Source organism: Salvelinus namaycush, chromosome 26 (assembly GCF_016432855.1).
Source record: "Salvelinus namaycush isolate Seneca chromosome 26, SaNama_1.0, whole genome shotgun sequence".
Lineage (NCBI taxonomy): Eukaryota > Metazoa > Chordata > Actinopteri > Salmoniformes > Salmonidae > Salvelinus > Salvelinus namaycush.
Window position 1 is genome coordinate 9,558,106 of NC_052332.1, and position 17,960 is coordinate 9,576,065.

At 43.0% G+C, this 17,960-nt stretch overlaps 1 protein-coding gene across 1 annotated transcript; it reads right to left on the reverse strand.

The window, feature by feature from the left end:
* Positions 1 to 5,491: 5,491 nt before the first annotated feature.
* ddx56 (DEAD (Asp-Glu-Ala-Asp) box helicase 56) lies at positions 5,492 to 12,879 on the reverse strand. The gene is made up of 14 exons (XM_038965485.1): positions 12,779 to 12,879; positions 12,205 to 12,366; positions 11,077 to 11,231; positions 10,750 to 10,920; positions 9,712 to 9,802; positions 9,323 to 9,564; positions 9,074 to 9,211; positions 8,614 to 8,727; positions 8,277 to 8,371; positions 8,083 to 8,156; positions 6,933 to 7,022; positions 6,730 to 6,835; positions 6,522 to 6,625; positions 5,492 to 6,286 (listed from the first exon to the last, which is right to left on the reverse strand). Exons 1-14 carry the CDS (start codon positions 12,833 to 12,835, stop codon positions 6,203 to 6,205), a joined length of 1,683 nt encoding a protein of 560 aa, XP_038821413.1. The 5' UTR covers positions 12,836 to 12,879; the 3' UTR covers positions 5,492 to 6,202.
* Between the last annotated feature and the right edge of the window lie 5,081 nt (positions 12,880 to 17,960).

A 17,960-nucleotide genomic window follows, 5' to 3' on the forward strand; every position in this document is an offset into this window, starting at 1 on the left:
ATGCACATCCACGTGGATGGAAATGAGCATGAGAGTAAATCTGCATGACAGCAGCGTCATGTAGCTGAAAGTGAAACATGTCTTGGTCATTGCAGGCTGCGTTAGAAGACAAAGTCTATCTATCTATCGATCTATCTATGGGCAAGTTTCCCGGACACAATTAATCCTAGTCATGGACTAAAAAGCACTTTAAATGTATCATTTCAATTGAACATGGAGGAGTATGTGTAATCAGTGTCCAGGAAACCAGCCCAATATGGTTTATGACAGGGGTGGCTGGCTAACCATCCTTGTGTAGAGTAGGGCTGCCCTACCCTTCCGCAGGACATTGTTCCAGCCCCAGTATGAATACACACATTCTACTAATCAGCTGCTCCTTGATTAGCTGAATCAAGAAGTGTTCCTGCAGGATTGGCACATTGGTCTGCACACCCAGTAGCTCACTTGGCTCTTTTGGAGTAGGGCCGTTTAAATTATGTTTAGTCGCCTGTCTCTTTTAACAAGTCAATCAGGAGATTCGATTAAGCTGGACCGGGTGCCCAGGTGGGTGGAGTTTGCACCGGGTGAAAAGTTAATTCGTTTTGGATCCAGGTGTCACGACTGTTGAAAGGAGAGGACCAAGGTGCAGCGTTGTGAGCGTACATTTTCTTTATTTTAGCAAAATGACGCCGAACAAAAACAATAAACACTACATAAACAAACCGTGAAGCTCAAAGGCTATGTGCCCTAAACAAAGTCAACTTCCCACAAACACAGGTGGAAAAAATAGCTACCTAAGTATGGTTCCCAATCAGAGACAACGATAGACAGCTGTCCCTGATTGAGAACCATACCTGGCCAAAACATAGAAATAGAAAATCATAGAAACACAAAACATAGAATGCCCACCCCAACTCACGCCCTGACCAAACCAAAATAGAGACATAAAAAGGATCTCTAAGGTCAGGGCGTGACACCAGGCTGCCGCCCCGTTCTGGCCAGCGGGGAAGTCGGCTCAAAACAAAAGTGACGTAGATTAAGCACGTGGAGTAATGAGTAGGATTCTGTTTCTATTTGCAAAAGTTATTGTTTCTGATTAAAATGCTTTATCTGCCTATCCAATGAAAACTACTTTGAAAATTCAAACATATACAGTGTATACTGTATATAAAATGGCTGTGTCTCTTCACAGTCCCCTTTGTGCAGTAAGGTGTTCTTTTATGTGTTTTTTTATTTGTATTTTTTATTGCTAGCTTGAGTTACCTGGGGTTGCAGAGAGTTTCATGTAGTCATGGCTCTATTTAATACTGTGCGTTTCCCAGCCTCTGTTCTGAACCTGGGGACTGTGAAGAGACCTCTGGTTGCATGTCTTGTGTTGTACCGATGAGTGCCAACTGCTTGAACAGAAAGTTTGGTACCTTCAACACATCAATATCTTGCACAAAGACCAATACTGATGCTGTCAATCTCTCCTCAACTTTGAGCCAGGAGAGACTGTTCCGTGTTCATCTAAGTGTGTTACGTGCTGCTTTGTTACACCCAGCAGTTTAGTCTTCTCAACTTGCTCAATAGCCACATTATTCAATAATAGATCTAAACGAGGTTTAGCGTTGAGCGAGTGATTTGTCCCAAAAATTATGCTTTTAGATGTTGAGATATTTAGCACCAGCCTATTGCTAGTTACCCATTCTGACTGGAGCTCTATGTGAAGTGTCTCAGTTATTTATTTTACTGTTGCAGTCGACATGTATACTGTTGAGTTGTTAGCGTAAATAGACACACAGGCTTTATTAAAGGTCATTGGAAGGTTATTTGTAAAAATAGAAAACAATAATGGCCCTAGTCTACTACCCTGCGGGACACCACACTTAGGGCTGTTGCAGTGACCATATTACCACCACACCATGCATCACGAGTCATGAAGGCAGTCAAATTTCACGTAACCGTTTAGTCACGGTAATTAGGCTTCTCCAAGCTCTGATGCTGATGCTGGTCATTAGTAACCTACCAAACGTGTCAACTGCATGGTACTCAGCACTCTATTGTCCCTCTAATCACTCTGACATCAATGAAAATGTAATCAGAAATCTAGTCAAACACTTCATGAGAGCCCATGAGCTCATGTTGCACAACATTTATTTTGTACTACGGGGGATAGTAGACGGACATAGGCTAGTGCTTTTGTTCGTTAGGCCTACTCATCTTGTTGGCTGATGAAAAGTAACTGTGGACAGTTCTTCCAATATCTTCAATATGCACCTAGGAATTTGATGAGGACGCGCAGTTGCGTCCCGGATGTGTCTGTCTTCACTTGTACCTTATGAGAAAGATGTGAAGGAGAGCCATGTGAGTGAGAGGTGATTCGGAGCACGGAGCACTCAGGGAGAAGACCACAACGGCCAATGGCCACAAAAGGCATGGATTTTTTTAGGGTAGATTACGGCCACACGAAGGGGATGCGGCCATGAAATTCTAGGCATTATCAAGTGCTTGTCAAATTGTGAATGAGTGACTGTGTTCAGATCAAATGATGACACAAAGAGCATTGTGTTGAACACTGTGCGATGTTTAACAGTGAGAATCGCAGAATGGTGAACTTACTAAATGACTAGAGTTGACTGTGATATTAGGTTGCTTCTTGTGTAAATATTTTCTGACTGGATTTGAATGATTTGTATGATTATCTGCAAGATTATCTGGCCTGATAAAACCAAGATTGAAATCTTTGGCCTGAATGCCAAGGATCACTTCTGGAGGAAACCTGGCACCATCCCTACGGTGAAGCATGGTGGTGGGAGCATCATGCTGTGGGGATGTTTTTCAGCGGTAGGGACTGGGAGACTAGTCAGGATCAAGGGAAAGGTTAACGGAGAAAAGTACAGAGATCCTTGATGAAAACCTGCTCCAGAGCTTTCTTGACCTCAGACTGTGTCGAATATTCACCTTCCAACAGGACAACAACCCTAAGCACACAGCCAAGACAACACAGGAGTGGCTTCGGGACAAGTCTCTGAATGTCCTTGAGTGGCCCAGCCAGAGCCTGGACTTGAACCCGATCTAACATCTCTGGAGAGACCTGAAAATAGCTGAGCAGCGACGCTCCCCATCCAACCTGACAGAGCTTGAGAGGATCTGCAGAGAAGAATAGGAGAAATTCCCCAAATACAGGTGTGCCAAGCTTGTAGCATCATAGCATCAAGGCTGTAATTACTACCAAAGGTGCTACAAGAAAGTACTAAGTAAAGGATCTGAAAACTTATGTTAAATGTGATATTTCAGTTTTTTATTTTTAATACATTTGTAAAAATAAATGTCACTATTTGTGGGGAATTATGTGTAGATTGATGAGGGATTATTTATTTTCTTTAATCCATTTTGGAATAAGCCTGTGACGTAACAAAATGTGGAAAAAGTCAAGGTGTCTGAATACTTTCCGAATGGACTGTATATGTACAGTATGTCTACCTCAATTATCTTGTACCCCTGCACACTGACTCAGTACTGGCACTCCCTGTACATAGCCATTTTATTTTCTACTCCCTACGTATATATTTTTCTCATTTGCAACTGCGACCTGGCCAAGATAAAGCATAGCAATTCGACACATACAACACAGAGTTACACATGGAATAAACAAAACATACAGTCAATAATACAGTACAAAAATAAGTCTATATACAATGTGAGCAAATGAGGTGAGATAAGGGAGGTAAAGGCAAAAAAAGGCCATGGTGGCGAAGTAAATACAATATAGCAAGTAAAACACTGGAATGGTAGATTTGCAGTGGAAGAATGTGCAAAGTAGAAATATAAATAATGGGGTGCAAAGGAGCAAAATAAATAAATACAGTAGGGGAAGAGGTAGTTGTTTGGGCTAAATTATAGATGGGCTATGTACAGGTGCAGTAATCTGTGAGCTGCTCTGACAGCTGGTGCTTAAAGCTAGTGAGGGAGATAAGTGTTTCCAGCTTCAGAGCTTCATATATATAGCCATGTTATTTTAAATCATTATGTGTATTTATTCCTCATGTCAGTTTCTATTTATTTAAAAAAATCTTATCTTTAACTCTGCATTGTTGGAAAAGGACCTGTAAGCAAGCATTTCACTGTTAGTCTACACCTACGAAACATGTGACAAAAACAATTAGATTTGTTGCCATGGTGTCCTTTCCATCCGGTTCTGTTTTTATCTGTCCAGTTGAGGGGCTGGGTCTCTGTTTTCTTCACTTTGGGTTAGGCTTCTCACACAAGCAATAGTGAATATGGGGTCTTTGGCGTCAAACTCCATAGCTTAAAACTGCTCTTCCTCCTGACAGGTCCTGAGTTCGTCCTGTTTCTCTTTTAATATGTGTGGGCTCTGGGTCCTCTTGCCCCAGACTGGGGCTCCACTCCTGTTCAGTGCAGCTGCCCACAGGAAACCTCCTCTTCACAGACTGGGGGAGTGAGTTGCTGGGCCAGGGGGTCTGAAAAATGAAATATAGCAGCCAATAAATCAAGGAATAATTAGTGATATTTCAATCTGACATTGCTTCCATAGTTATCTTTATGTACCCTGAGGTTCAACCAGAAGTACTGCTAGCTGGAACGTACAGAGCCAACAGTCCTACAAAAGATTCTAATGACTACTAGCTATTGTTAGTGCAGCTAGCTAGCTAACATTGGTGAATTCGTTACTGATAGACACTTGATCTGATTATTCTTTTAACAAAACGTTGTCTGATTTATGTTATATTTAGCTAGTTGATACAAACCCGTCCTCTTTTTGCGATTGATTGTTCCGTTTTCTGGTTATAGTGACTTAATTGCACACACGACTGGAAGAACTCAAATTGTTTGACTTGGTCAGTACAATCCGGTTTCCTCGGCACGTCCCTACTCAAACTTAACCCTTAATCTTTTAAATTAATGGGTAGGAACGTGTTTGATTGATGTTCTAATTCTCTACCTAAATCCCAGGACTTGCAACGTGCCTTCTCTCTACATGTAGGCCTGGACTGTGAACTGATTCTATACCAGTCTCCGGAAACTGGATGGACAAAAACATTTTTGTCATGCCCTTGGACTACTAAAATAATCCATGGTATAACTCCCTCCAGGCCATGGCACGCCCATGCCTCCAAGTACACCACAGCACAGCCCCACTATGTACCAAATGTTCTATACCATCAGTCAGGTTAAGCTGCCTACCAACCATGTGTGCAGCATGCCTTTGACACTTGGAACATTTTATCCAATATACTTGTTTCATGGTAAAAAATAATAATCACTTACCATTCTCAAATGTAACCATACGCGTACATTGTTTTAAATGTGAAAACAAGATATGGCCTTGCAATTACGATCAATTCAATTATTTTAAACCATGTCATGGCTTTTGTAAATTCCTCTAGCTTTTCCACACTGTGTCCACTCGTATAGCACCACTGCATGCATACATCCAAAGCATGTCCCCAAAACAACCTGTCATTAGAGGGAGAGACCTCTGCAACTGACATGATTAATAGCAAACAGCTTAAAGAGCACAAACCATTTAATAAATGTTACTTTTCTGAATTCTTATGTTACAAAGACACAATACCCACATGTAACCATCTGAAATCACACAGACATTTCAAAGTACATCACGTGTGTAGTAAAACAGGTGTTGCATTTCAGTTACGGAAGTAAATTGAGATTCCAATTCAATAATAGAAAATTACTTATTGAAACAAAATGGCCATTTTCATTCTTCAAATTAGGATTTTGAACACTAGTGAAGGTAATTTGCTTCAGTAGAGGTTTAGAGTAATGCAGTCCTTTATTACATTACTGTGAGAAACACCTGTTGTGTTGAGGGAAGGCACATTCTGTTGAGTTCACATGTTTTCTAACCAGACAATGGAAACTCGAATGTTGGTTCACTGACAGAGGAGTAATGGTGCTGCTGGTAGGTTCCTCAAACCTGGGTGGTATTCATTAGCGCACACCGGTTCAAGACGTAGCAAAACTCAAATAAGCGTTTCTTATTGGAAAAGTTCAGGCAGTCCCGCCCTGTTTCAGTCAGTTCTCTTCCGTTTGGGATCTAGTGAATACCACCCTGATGTTGGACACACCGGCAGCATCTCAGTAGTCTACAATGGCTTCCTCAGTTTGTCTCCTCTCCATCTGAACTAATCTGGAAACTGGTGATGTCATAGGCCAGCTGTGCACAGCAAGTCTGATTGGTGCACGTTGACATGGAGGCCTAGGATTTGCCAGCCATGCCCCCTCGGCTCCTCCCCCCAGTGTAGCGGAAACTCTTCAAGGGGTTCTTGCTTCGGAAGTCCTTCTAAGAAGAAAGAGGGATGAGACGGGGTTAGACGGATCAGAGTATCCATTACAGTTTTGAAAGTAAATGTTTGCTTATTGTTTGTTGCTCCCAGTGTGAAGGAAATAATGGGAGGGAAAAAGCTAATGGAACAGCTGCAACTCCCCAGCCTGGTCTTTGTTGAGCTAGGTTAGGGTTAAGGCTAGGGGTATAGGGTTAGAGTTATGTCTGGGCTAGAGTTAGTTCGGGACCTTACCTTAAAGGTTGTCTTGACGACCCCGTCAGGTTTGGGCTTCTCTCTCCTCCTCCTCTTCTTCCTGCTGGACATTGGGTTGGCCACTCCCCTCAGCGTCGGAGGGACTGAAACGGCCAATGAGAATAGTGTTTACATATTACCGTAAGCTGAGTGTAATGTTGAAAACCATTGATAGGAGAGAGGTCCCTAAGCAACGTGTGTCTCTTACTGAGGTATTCTGGTACGTTCTTCAGGTGTGGCTTGATGACAGCAGGGTGCAGGTCTTTATCGTGCCTCAGCAGCTGCAGGTCTCGGGGGTTGTCCTCAAAGTACGTCTAAGTGACAGAACAACTGACCAATCAGTGCCGTGGAAAAGGAAGAGAAACACAAAGGGGAGCAGGAGAGAGAAGGAGGAGAGAGAAGCCCACTCACCTTGAGTTTCTCTGAGTTGAGCAGCTCCTGTTTGATCTCTTTCAGTCTGGCCTCCCTCACCGCCTGCTTAGTTACTGACCGCATGGCATCCTAGACACACACATTTATTCATACAAAATCCAAACTACCTGGTATATAGCCCACAGCTTTTCATACCGCACCTGCCCACACCCGCTGGTTCTGTCCAACTCCCACCCGCTACCGCAAGAACTGGTCCAGAGCCCAAACGCAGTCCCACAATGTTATTTTAGGCGTATGTGACACAGCTCACTTGCCAGCCATATCAAAAACACGCAAAAATAACCCAAGTAGTAGGTTAAATTACCAGACATTCTCACATGGCCCATTATATTAGGCTAATCATATTTAGGAAGTACATTTCCCTGGAAATCCTTCCCATGCACAAGGCTGTATCCTACTCTAATTGAGACCACACGCACACAAACCTGATCTGGCAGGTATGGCTACTGAACTGGAGGCAGCAAGAATAACGACAGCGACACGTTCTACATTTTGCATTGTCCTATAGGATATAGCCTGCCTTTAAGGAGGACGATATTCAGGCAGAGACAAAATGGGTCATTTGTATGAAAATTAAAACCGCCCGCGTCGCCCACCATGGTAGCCTATACGCACGTGTTGCGCCTTTATACCGTCATGTCATTTTTGGATTGCACCTCCACTCCCGTTGGTTGAGAGCCCTCCACATCTTTCCACGATCAATATTTACTGGCGAAACTTAGTCTAATCATATTTAAAACTACATTTCCTTGGAGAGGTAACCGCCACGTGATTCTCCCTGCCCATGCAAAGGCAGCCTACTCTCTTTCATTGAGACCACACAAACTAGGTGCACTTGATCTCGCACGCCCGACCAGGAGGGTTCCTTAACTTCAGGAGCGAATTGTACAAAAAAAAAGGTATTTGAACACAATAGGTAGGCCAACTCATGCAAAGCAGAAAGACGACTGTTTCCAAATGATCTGCGGAACAAAAATAGTTTAATCCCAAAGTTGTCTTGTCTGACCGCCTGCTCCCAACCGCAGGATGAAAAATCCAGACCGCGCCGCAATGATCTCCGTTGGGACCCGCAGCCCTCTAGTGTGAGGTGAACAGGTGTGATATAACATCCCAGGTGTAATGTACGTACCCGGCAGCGGTATCTGAAGCCCTCAATCTCCTCCATCTTAAACTCGTACGGCTTCAGAGCACACTCTGCGTTTTCTGAAAACGCACAACACAGAGACGCTAGGTCAAACACACACAGACTACCGTTACATCCGCACAGAGAATAGGGTCACAAAGACAGACTACCTCAGATAGAAACACAGTGGCTGATCTTACCTCCCATGAGTGCTTCCTCCACCTCTACCAGCAGGGGGAGCTCTGTGTGTGAGATGAAGGTGAGAGCGGTGCCTGGGTTGTCTGCGCGTGCCGTTCTACAGGAGGAAAAGGTTGAATTGTTCAGCTTTAACCAATACCTTCATCCTTTGAGCGGAGAGCTCAGGGGCAAAGTTTGAATGACACCCTCTTCTAGAGCTCCGCTCAAAAGTAGTGCACTACAGGAGCAATAGGGCGTGATTTGAGATGTAGCCTTTGTGTGTTATTTCAGGAGGTACAGGCTTGTTACATCAAAATTGGGCAATACAATTGTATTCTGTTGTATTCTGTTGACACTGACCGCCCAACACGGTGGATATAGGACTCCACGGTGGTGGGGAAGTCAAAGTTGATGACGTTGGAGACATTCTGGAAGTCGATTCCCCTGGAGACGCCGTACTCCTTGTCCTTGGCTCTGTGGGAGTCAGGTGTGAGAGGTCAAGGGTCATTATACCGTCGCCTCGGGTGTATTACCTATGAACCGAACCAAACGAAGCAGGGAGCCACGTGAATTTGTCCAATAGGAACTCTCGTTTCCGTTGCGAAACGTTTTGCTACAGTACAGTGTACACTACTGATTACCCCCCTGCATTAGTGCAGAGTTGAAGAACAGCTTCCTAACTAACTAAGTAGCTCCTTCTCTGCTACAACAAACAGCTTCAGTCCAAACTGGGCACAAACAGTATCATTTCAACTCTGGATAAGGCGTTTAAAACGACCGACTGCTAAATGACTAAATTGTATGGTGCAGTATCCCCTACCTCCCTGCGTTCTTCTTCTTCTTCTTCCCTTTCCCCTCGGCGGCCTGCGCTGTGGTGGTGGGATCAACCAATACCTGCTCGTCCGTGGCGATGATGTAATCATAGAACCCCTGGTTAAACTGGGTGATGATGTGACACCTGGGGAGAGGGGGCGAGAGAGAGAGCGCAGGAAAGTGTTCAGATTTTGATGGATAAACGGATGGATGTCAATCAACACCCACATCGTTCCTTCCCACCCTCCCTCCTCACCTGGAGTGGACAGGCAGCTCAGAGTTGAGTACACAGGTGGGGATGCTGAACTGTTCCAGGAACAGTTTGAGTCTGTAGCACCTCTCCACTGCCCCAACAAACACCAGGGTCTTGCCCTGAACCAGGTGCAGTTTCAACAGGGTGTAGATGAGCAGGAACTTATCCTCTTCCTCACACTGAACACTGTACTGCTGCAGCTGGGAGCTGTCTGGCAGCTGGGAGCCCTGCAGCTTTAAAATCACCTAGGACACACACACACACCGTATGAGAGGAATTCCGACAGAGAATATGCTATTAAAGCAGGGCCGTGTTCAGTTGGGCACACCGTCGAAAAACACTTTGAAAAGGAAAACTAAAATGAGCACTACTCTTGTTTGTGTTTGTCTTACAGGATTGTGCAGCAGCAGTTCCTTCAAGGCCTGGACATCCTCACTGAGAGTAGCTGACATTAGGAAGGACTGGTAGATCTTTGGCAGGTGGCTGATGGAATGACACACACAAATAAAATAAATTTAAAAAAGGTACATGGGAAAGAGAGATTCCCTCTAAACAGGTTTCCATCCAACCTTTTTACACAAGTAAAGTAAATGTCACGACAGGCCTGATGGAAACAGGAAACGTGCCAACAAAACAAGATGACCCTAGACTAGGTGGGATCTTTCTGTGTCTGCTATGCGAGAAATTGCGGTGGAAACCCCTTTATGCGAAAAAATTGATATAACAACCATCGTATCGAAGTAAACGGAGACAAGCACTGATATGTTGTGTGGTCCTCCCACCGCGATGCGAGTAAAGCACGCACTTTATTAGGCTACAGATGAAATAAGGTATGATGAACTTCACAGGGGGGTGGAAGTGCACGGTGATGAAGGCCGACGCTGCTTTTCAAATGAATATCGAGGGTCTTATTCCGGGGGCACGATTGGCTGCCGCGTGACAAATAAAAATAATCTCGTGCTTATTTACAATAATCTCATCATGTAGGTAGTCTTCCCGCACTATCTGCAAGCTATTGGCTAGAGAACACCCGCTAAGACCAGAGTGGGTACATTCGCTATACAACGCAACATTTAGTGTGACATAATTATCAGCAGAGTTGAAAAAGCGATGGAAACCCATGTAGCTTGTATTTTGGGGGGGGGGGGGGGGGGGGGGGGGGTCGGTACAAGGGAATTTAACCGCAAAAGTTATTTGTATGTGCACTGTTATTGTGCACTGTCATCACGCACAGCCCTTTACGCAAAACACGTCAATTTGATGGAAACATATCTTGTTGGGAAAATTAGCATATTGATTTTTAGAACATTCACATACATCTTTTGCCAATTGGATGGAAATCTAGCACATTTCAACATAACCACTCACAAACAGTACTCCATTATAGATTAGTGACACTATCAGAGTGTGTGTACGTCTCTCCGTCTTACCACAGCAGGCCCTTGAGGTCGGCCTCGAAGCCGAAGGAGAAGAGCAGGTCAGCCTCATCTATGACCAGGGTCTCCAGCGAGGCCTGCAGGTCCAGGCTCTGGGCACTGAGGTGGGCCAGCACCCTAGAGGGGGTCCCCACTACCACATCTGGCTTTTCCATCAGGATGGGCCTGTCATGAAACACACACACACACACACACACTAGTAAGTGCAGGTACACACACAAGCATGAAGACTGCACATCCTTCTTCCCAGGTATTAATACACAGACCAGAACAATGTATCCTGTAACAATATGTTAGATGATGACAGTTGAGCAAACGGACCTCTGGGCAGACAGGTCAGCCTTGCCGGAGATGTCTGCCACCCTCACGTCTCTGGCACAGTAGGCAGTCAGCTGGCGGATCATGGCCTGTACCTGCTGCCCTAGCTCCTTGGTAGGAACCAGGATCAACACTCTCACTGCCTGCTCACGGACATTCTGTAGAGAACACAGCAAGGTTCAAGCTGTTCCACACTCGCTATAACTACTGATTACTCTTAGCCCAATCGAAGGGCTATGCCACTACTACCAGAGATGGTCTAAAGCACAGGTGTCAAACTCATTCAACGGAGGGAAGAGTCAAGTCACTCCTCCCTTGTACTTGATGGACCAAAGAATAATCAGTTAAGATCACTGGTTAGTTAGGAACTGCACTCACCTGGTTGAGGTCTTACTTGGCCACGCTCTAGCCTCTATGAATCAGAGCGTGAAAGACTCCTCTCTCTCGTCTAACATTTTGTGAACAGTCCCATGAATGTACTCAACCCGTTGTTCTAATTTTGTCATGTAGGAGGTAATCGGAGACAAAATACCAAGAGAGTAGTGCTATTAACCTGACTTTCAGTATGCTGGTCTGTATATCAGTTTTATATTTTCAATGGGAACGCTATTAGCATGCGACTTGCATAGTATGTCAACAATGGCCGAGTTTAACCCGAAAGCACAGACCAAATGTTATCCCACGCAATCAGCAGGCAAATTTCACAAGCACTTCCAGGTGATTGCAAAGGAACACGCTTTGGTCGACAACGTTCGGTTACCTGCAGCTATTGTTCACATATTGTGCATCACATGAAACTCATCAGAACCTACCGGTGCTGCAAAACGTTGGGTAAGCAACATTTTCCTGTGGATACCTCATCCACACTTCCTACAGCCAAATGTACCAACAGCACAGACTACCAGTATAGTACGTTTAAATATCATTTTATTCAACATTCTGGCTTTTTGAAACTATTGAATATTTTTTAAAGCGACTTATTTTGGACTGATAGCCATGGAGTACCCATGGTAACGGTGATGTTTAGACCACAGCCATACCACCCTCCATCCATGGAATGAGTTTGACACCCATGGTATAATGTTATAAACCCCTTGATACAGTATGGCCTTTGCTACTACTACTTCTCACTTGTTTGGATGTCAAGATACGCTGGATGACGGGCACAGCGTAAGCAGCTGTTTTTCCTGAGCCAGTCCTGGCCCGGGCTAGAATGTCCTTGCCCTCCAGAGCCAGTGGAATGGCTTTCTCCTGGATCAAAGTGGGCTGAGCCCAGCCCAAGTCCGCCAGCGCCTAGGTGGGGAAAAAAAATAAGTGTCTAAGTTACTAGCTAGGAAATCATATCAGAACAAAATGCTGTGGGACGTTATATCGTTTCTTTCTGAAATATTCTGCATGACAACTTCTTGAATTTCCTGTATTTAAGGTGATAGTTTAAATAACGTAGTTACATAGCTAACTAGGTTAATTCTACGTCCCATTTAAAATTGAATACGTTGATATCCAGACAGATTGACAGGCAAAGTAAACACTTTTACATGGTAGCTAGCTAACAGTTAGCTATCGTTAGCGATGTATGTTAGCTATCCTAGCATCGTTCAGTGTCTACTGGCGTATAGTTCTCAGATTTATATCACAATTGAGGTCATGCAATTTAACAATTCAGTTATCCTCATATAGTTTCACAGGGGAGAAGAACATCTACCTTTAAAATGCGATCATCTATGCCCATTTCATGGAACTGCAGCCTGTCGGTAGCCATTTCTTGTCTCTACTGATTCCACCAGGCTTCAACACGTGTGTACGTCGCTTGACTTCTACGTCATCCATCACTTGAGCAGGGACGCGTAGAACATTTTTTATTTGTTTTTACGAAAGGCAACATTATTCCCGTCAATTAATACATTTTCGAATCTATATTTTGGCCGTTTTTAATTAGTTAAAATATTTACAAATCACGTATGCAATAATAGATCAAATAGATTATTATACCACAATTCAATTTTGTAAAGACCAATAAACTCTGGATGGCGATATTAGACTACTTTTCCTTAAACACACACGTTTTTAATCTAGATATATACATGATATATACCGTTCTCCGAGCAGCAGGATACTATGCTGACCGCAGGAGCCACGGGGCACGAACGCAGATTTTTTTCTCTCTCAAAATATGTCCCCTGCAAAGTGCAGTGCAACTGTTTTTCACAGCATTGCAACCATCTATGAAAAAATAAATGAATCATTTTGATGTATTTAAGCAAAACTTAGCAATGCAATACACTGTATATGGGATACTTATTGGTTTGTAGAGATTTATTTTTTTACTAACTGTCTCATAAACTGGGGTGTGAAATACTCAGTAGGGTGTCTACTAACCAAATATTGTTTTGGGGGACTATGTTACATTACCTGCTGCTGGCTTTTCACTCCACCCCTCAATAGCCCCCAATAAAATACACTATATTTGGGGGGAAATATTGGCTTGTAGAGAGTACTGTTCTACCGGTCTCGGCTAAAGTGGGGTGGAAAATAGAAAGTAGGGTCTCTACTAACCAAATATGGTTCGTTTTGGAGGTAAACTGTATCGAACAAATCCAGTGTCCACCAAATCCACTGTATCGAACTATGTATCCACTTCGTTCTCCACCTCCTCCATAGCCCCAAATGCAATACACTGTACATGGGATACATAGGTTATTGGGTTGTAGAGAGAACTATTCTACCTGGCTCAGCTAAAGTGGGTGGGTCTCTATTCTCTACTAACCAAATATGGTTCGTTTTTGAGGGGGACTGTGACTTACATATCCAGAAACACAGCTTTAAATTACCTGGTAATATCCATGGTCCTGAAATCAATACACACTCAACAAAAAATAAAAGAAACCAAAACGAAAATCTCATTTATTTACAAGTGAAATGTAATAAATATTAACAAGGCTATTAGGACACAGTATAATCACACTTTCTGAACAGGAATGGAGAAAATGATTTACAAGTTGTAGGCTGATATGTGCTGCTTATCTATCAAGACTTGTAGGAAGGATCACATAATTCCATCCATGTCACCAGGAAGGCTCAGATAATGAATTGGCTCAGATAATGAATTTACTGCAGGTGGCAGTAAATCACCAACCTTGGCTTTATACCTCTTCAAACAACACACTCCAGATGGCAGTATGCACCCTTTCAGTTTGTTTACCAACTCATTTTTTTTTTTTTACTAGGCGAGTCAGTTAAGAACAAATTCTTATTTACAAGGACCAGCTCCAAAGACCTATAGAGAGAGAGCATTAGGGAAAGGGGGATAATTAGTCACAACAATGCATTCAACTGAAATGTGTCTTCCGCATTTAACACAACCCCTCTGTCAACATCCACATCTTCGGCGCCCGGGGAACAGTGGGTTAACTGCCTTGTTCAGGGGCAGAGCGACAGATTTTTACCTTGACGACACAGGGATTTGATCTAACAACCTTTCGGTTACTGGCCCAACGCTCTAACCACTAGGTTACCTGCCGCCCCTCATAGAAGTATTGGTAGAAAATGGACTACTTCAAAATGGAGACGGGTTAGGGTTTGGCCGGGGTAGGCCATCATTTTTTTTAAAGCACTCGGTCATCCCGTTCTGTGAGCTTGTGTGGCCTACCACTTCGTGGCTGAGATGCTGTTGCTCCTAGATGTTTCCACTTCACAATAACAGCACTTACAGTTGACCGGGGCAGCTCTAGCAGGGCAGAAAGTTGACGAACTGACTTGTTGGAAAGGCGGCATCCTATGACTGTGCCACGGTGAAAGTCACTGAGCTCTTCTGTACGAGCCATTCTACTGCCATTGTTTGTCTATGGGGAATGCTAATTTGAATCACGCATCATTATTACAATTAACGTCTTAAACTGCTGTAATTTCTAAATGTAATCTACAAAACAAACTAAAATAAAATAAAAACCATCATGAATTATGTTTAGTTTTAGTTTTTTGGGGGGCAAAAATCTAATGGGGTTTTCAAGTTTTTCGGGTGGGTGGGGGTGTGGGGGTTCAAGCTTCTAAATCTGGTTGGTCACATTGAGATTAAATTACAAAGTCAAAGGTAGACTCAGCGAGATGATATTGGGTGTGTTTGAGTGGTAAGGCTAAAGCAACCGATCGTAGACGAAAGTCTAGAAGTGAAATAGGGGGAGGTGCAAATGCGACAGCCCAAAGTCAGACACTAATGTGGTCTTCCAACAGCAAGTCTCAGATCAAAATTGCAGTGTTGCCATTGTTTATAAAAGGTTTTCTTATGTTGAGATTAACATGTATCTAACCCCCATATCACTCACTCACAAACTGAAATCATAATATAATATAATGTGTACACATTGTACAATCAATTAGTGAGAGAGATATATTTGTATATATCCAGCGTACACATAAATCCTGGGAAAATTGGTTCCTGTTTCAGTCATGTATTTTGTCATGTTTGTGTGGGTAAAACAAGAACACCTTAACGATTGAGCCTCCCACAATGCAGGTGATGGCTGCATGGGGCAGTTGGTGAGAACACCTTAACGATTGAGCCTCCCACAATGCAGGTGATGGCTGCATGGGGCAGTTGGTGAGAACACCTTAACGATTGAGCCTCCCACAATGCAGGTGATGGCTGCATGGGGCAGTTGGTGAGAACACCTTAACGATTGAGCCTCCCACAATGCAGGTGATGGCTGCATGGGGCAGTTGGTGAGAACACCTTAACGATTGAGCCTCCCACAATGCAGGTGATGGCTGCATGGGGCAGTTGGTGAGAAGCAACTGCAGAAACTTGCAGTTGACTGCAGTCAAAACGTCATGACCTTGGATCACGTAATTTTTGTAAAGTTCATGTACAGTGCCTTCAAAAAGTATTCAAAACCCTTGATGTTTTACTGCCTGAATTTAAAATGGATGACATTTAGATTTGTTTTGTCACTGTCATACACACAATACCCCGTAATGTCAAAATGGAATTATGTTTTTCAAAATTTTGACAAATTACTTGAAAATGAAAAGCTGAAATTTACTATAAATATTTAACTTTCATAAAATCACAAGTGTAATACATCAAAATAAAGTTTAACTTGTTGTTAATCCAGCCGCCGTGTCAGATTTCAAAAAGGCTTTACAGCGAAAGCAAACCATGCGATTATCTGAGGACAGCGCCCCATATATAAACACATGAAAAACATATTTCAACCAGGCAGGTGCGACACGAAAGTCAGAAATAGCGATATAAAAAATGCCTTACCTTTGATGATCTTCTTCTGTTGGCACTCCAAAAGGTCCCAGTTACATCACAAATGGTCATTTTGTTCGATAATGTCCTTCTTTATATCCATAAAAACTCAGTTTAGCTGGCGCGCTTCAATCAATAATCCATCCAGTTTCGCTCCATCAAAATGCATACAAAATGAATCCCAAACGTTACTAATAAACTTTTCCAAACAAGTCAAACAATGTTTATAATCAAACCGTAGGTATCCTAATACGCAAATAAACTATAAAATTTAAGACAGAGAATAGTATGTTCATTACCGGAGATAAATAAGAAAGAACGAGCTTTCTTCCACGCGCTTGGAAACACTACAGCCAAAATGGGAGCCACCTAGAAAAACTACAATTTCTGGGTAATTTTTCCAAAAACCAGCCTGAAACTCTTTCTAAAGACTGTTGACATCTAGTGGAAGCCCTAGGAACTGCAATCTGGGAGGACTTGGGCTTATAATTATAGTACAAGCCATTGAAAATAATGGTAAGCTGAAATACAAATTTGGGGGGATGGTTTGTCCTCGGGGTGTTGCCTGCCATATCAGTTCTGTCATACTCACAGACATAATTGTAACAGTTTTAGAAACTTTAGAGTGTTTCTATCTAAATCTACCAATTATATGCATATCCTAGCTTCTGGGCCAGAGTAACAGGCAGTTTACGTTGGGCACGCTTTTCATCCGGACGTGAAAATACTGCCCCCTATCCCAAAGAAGTTTTAACATGATTTTTAAATGACTACCTCATCTCTGCATAACACACATACAATTATCTGTAAGGTCCCTCAGTCAAGCAGTGAATCTTAAACACAGATTCAACCACAAAGACCAGGGAGGTTTTCCAATGCCTCGCAAAGAAGGGCACCTATTGGCACATGGGTAAAAATATAAAAAAGCAGACATTGAATATCCCTTGATGTTGATGAATTTATTAATTATACTTTGTATGGTGTATCAATATACCCAGTCACTACAAAGATACAGGCGTCCTTCCTAGCTCAGTTGCCGGAGAGGAAGGAAACCGTTTAATGGCAGTGATAGGAGAAAACTGAGGATGGATCAACAACATTTTAGTTACTGCACAATGCTAACCTAATTGACAGAGTGAAAGAAGGAAGTCCGTACAGAATACAAAATATTCCAAAACATGCATCCTGTTCGCAACAAGGCACTTAAAGAATGTGGCAAAGCTTTGCACTTTTTGTCCCGAATACAGTGTTATGTTTGGGGAAAATCCAATATAACACATTACTGAGTATCACTTTCATATTTTCAAGCATAGTGGTCACTGCATCATGTTATGAGTATGATAGTAAGGACTGGGGAGTTTGTTAGGATAAAACAAATGGAGCTAAGATAAGGCAAAATCCTAGAGAAAAACCTGATTCAGTCTGCTTTCCACCAGACACTGGGAGATTAATTCACCTTTCAGCAGGACAATAACCTAAATCTACACTGGAGTTGCTTACCAAGAAGACAGTGTATGTTTCTGTGTGGCCAAGTAACGGTTTTGACTTAAATCTGCTTGAGAATCTATGGCAAGAACCTGAAAATGGTTGTAAGCAATGTAGGTGTACAGGACGTCACGCTGCTTGCTTAGCGAGT

Coding starts and splice junctions, on each gene's coding strand:
- ddx56 (XM_038965485.1), bottom strand. CDS start 12,835: ATGGCTACCGACAGGCTGCAGTTCCATGAAATGGGCATAGATGATCGC. Junction 10,921..11,076: donor GCTGACCTGTCTGCCCAGAG/GTCCGTTTGCTC, acceptor GTTTCATGACAG/GCCCATCCTGATGGAAAAGC. Junction 8,372..8,613: donor TATATCCACCGTGTTGGGCG/GTCAGTGTCAAC, acceptor TTCCTCCTGTAG/AACGGCACGCGCAGACAACC.